At 44.8% G+C, this 2,761-nt stretch overlaps 2 protein-coding genes across 3 annotated transcripts in view; one reads left to right on the plus strand and one right to left on the minus strand.

The window, feature by feature from the left end:
* Positions 1–615, minus strand: part of LOC102200377 (zinc finger protein 771-like) — an 8,766-nt gene extending 8,151 nt beyond the window's left edge. Inside the window, exon 1 of the mRNA XM_005754245.2 lies at positions 583–615. Within this exon, the coding sequence (XP_005754302.1) occupies positions 583–615 (33 nt within the window). The remainder of the gene's footprint in view (positions 1–582) is intronic.
* Positions 616–980: 365 nt separating this feature from the next.
* The window catches only part of LOC102198782 (zinc finger protein OZF-like), an 8,393-nt gene continuing 6,612 nt past the window's right edge, over positions 981–2,761 (plus strand). The window contains exon 1 of one of the 2 annotated variants that reach the window (XM_005754240.2): positions 981–1,321. In XM_005754240.2, the coding sequence (XP_005754297.1) occupies positions 1,150–1,321 (172 nt within the window). In that variant the 5' untranslated portion in view covers positions 981–1,149. The remainder of the gene's footprint in view (positions 1,322–2,761) is intronic. The other variant, XM_005754239.2, reaches the window with a different exon arrangement.

The following is a 2,761-nucleotide window of genomic DNA, read 5'->3' on the forward strand; positions in this document are numbered from 1 at the left end:
TCTGTCAGTTTCCTGATGAGTTGTGAGGGGTGGATTGTATTGAATGCTGAACTGAAGTCTATAAACAGCATTCTGGCGTAGGTGTTGTTGTTGTCCAGGTGTGGGAGGACAGAGTGCAGTGCGATGGAGACTGCATCCTCTGTGCATCCTCTGTGCATCCTCTGTGCATCCTCTGTGCATCCTCTGTGCATCCTCTGTGCATCCTCTGTGCATCCTCTGTGTATTCTAAAAGAATTTGAATCCAAGGAGGTTAAGGTGATAAGAAGAAAGTATATTTCACTTCCCCTTAAAGTAAAAGAGGTTAACTTTAAAGTCATAAATGAGATTTACCCAGATGATGTCAGGAGGCCTCCTCTCTATCTCAGCTGCACATCATGATTTTCTTTGTTGTTCACACCGTTTGTCTCCGTTTCGACATCAACCTTTCTTTTGCTTTTTGTTTATTTCTCCTGCTGTGATGCTCACTGTACATTTTAGATGCATGGATAACTAATGTTCATATTGTTGTCGACAAATAAAGTTTATTTAAAAAATTTAAAAAAACCCTCAGGGTTTCCTGCTTAGGAGTGGGTGGGGCTTCACCTCTTCTTGTTCCTGATTGGCTGCATCAGTCATGTTCCAGGTGTTCCAGCTGTTGTTGGTTCTCGTGTCACCTGGTGATGTTCGTCCACATCAGCCCTCTGTGATGACATCCAGGAGTTTGTCACATTTGTGTTTAAGAAGCTTAAAAGCTGCGTTTCGTTTCATTTGCTTCATTTTCAGATGAAACCTCATCAGACTCCTTTAACCAAAACCAGGACAGACCGCTGCACACGACAAGCACCACCCTGTTTTCAGACAGACTCCTCTCTAAAGGTCAAAGTGACCTGGTTCCTCTGTGAACTTTAAACCACACCTGTCACTCTGTGTCCTGAATCAGCAGATATCAAACAGCTGACAATAGTAAACAACAGTCTCCACCCAGCTGCTCGTGACGACACAGAGGGCGGAGGCAGAGGGCTGATCACAGGACAGGATCCAAGCATGAGAAACAGCTGGGACACATGGGAACAGCGGAAGTAAACAAAGAAAGGCGGAAGTATTGTTCACTTTCCTCGCGTGTGGCCGAGCTGAGTGTGTGAGCTGAGAGTGTGAGCCGCGGCAGCAACGATGCCTTCAGTTCAGTATCTGAGAGAGTTCATCAACGAGCGACTAACTGCTGCTGCTGAACAAATATTCTTGGAGTTTGAAAAAACGATCGTCCAGTACGAGGAAGAGATCGACCGTCAGCGCAGACTGCTGGATATCACCTGGAAACCCCAAATCAAGCTGCACAGAGTGGGTGAGTGTGAATGAGCATGCGTGGACTGGCGGAGGACCTTCATGGTTAGCTAACAAAGGAAACGTGTCGCTGAGCACGTGGAAGCGCAAATGTTGCATTTTGAGAAAAAAATATTTTGAGCAAAGAAAAGTTTAATTTAATCGAAGAAAATTAATTTCTGCGTGCAGGAAATGAATTTCAGTGTTTGCTGTTATCCACATACACACAGTCACAGCGCCTCCGCTCAGATCTCTGTACACATTTATAAGTGTGCCGATTGGCTGTTACATCTCCAATCAGCTCCCTAGCTTACTGCATTCCGGAAACACGGTCCAGAATGAGGCTGGTCATCCGCATTCAGTAGTGATGTGGATACCAGTGATTTCCTTTCCGATACCAAGTAAAATTCAGGGCGGTATCGACGATACTGATCCGATACTCTTTACAAAAACTTATTTTATTTGTTGTATCTCAAATTATAGCGTCGTCATGATTACAGGACATCAGATTACTTGTTCTTATCACTTAATAATGCAGAGTGCATCATATGGAAATAAAAAAGTTGTGCTATTTGAACACGTTGCCTGCCTGCAGCACTAAAGGACTCCGTGAGAGACGTCGTCTCGCCCCAGCAGCGCCTGTCCTCCTCTTCAGTCTCAACATACGCGCCTCATATTCTGTGGTACGATTTACTCTGAGGTGTTTGACAAGGTTGGTGATGTTGCCACAACCAAACATGCAAACCCTCCCGATTTTCCACCCGGACAACAAAATTGAAAAACCATATCCCAGAATTCATAGCGCGGCCCAGTCTCCAACAACGGCGGCAGCGACTTAGTTTTAATATCACTCTTGTTTCTCTTTCTGGGTCGCAAAAAACTTTTAACAAGTTTTCAGGCCAGAATGTAGCTGTGTGAAGTTGAAACATCTGAGCGGTCTGTCGCTACTTCAAACATGATGTGTTTGACTTTGATAACTTAAAAATGTTGTTGGGCTTTTTCAGTGTTTCATTTGTTCGTGAGTAAATCTGTTTGGCTGAGATTAAAGTTATTAGATTAGATTAAACTTTATTAATCCCTCGGGAGGGTTCCTGCGGGGTTTCACACAGCTGATAAAACAAGAGTTTACGTCAGCGCCCGGTTATATTTAGACAGCAAGGAGCGGACGGCAGCTTCACTCCACCGGGCGCTCGTGGAGCACGTATGCCCGCAACACCTCACTTTTCTGCCACATGTATCCAAACCACGTCTCAGCTGTTTGTGGAGGTAAACTACGTCCACGCGTGACTCCGACTACGCTCAGCCGTTGTTGTGAGTGCGCACGCGGCGAGACATTTACACAGCCGTATTTCACTCATGACTATGAAAGGCGGAAGAGGAAGTAGTTCCTTTGAATGTAGACAATCCGAATGTTATAGTTTCTTTCCACTGTGTTGCTGTTAATGATAAACTACAAATTTAC

The sequence above is a fragment of the Pundamilia nyererei genome, unplaced genomic scaffold, assembly GCF_000239375.1.
Source record: "Pundamilia nyererei isolate P.nyererei 1_Seehausen unplaced genomic scaffold, PunNye1.0 scaffold00527, whole genome shotgun sequence".
Classification (NCBI taxonomy): domain Eukaryota; kingdom Metazoa; phylum Chordata; class Actinopteri; order Cichliformes; family Cichlidae; genus Pundamilia; species Pundamilia nyererei.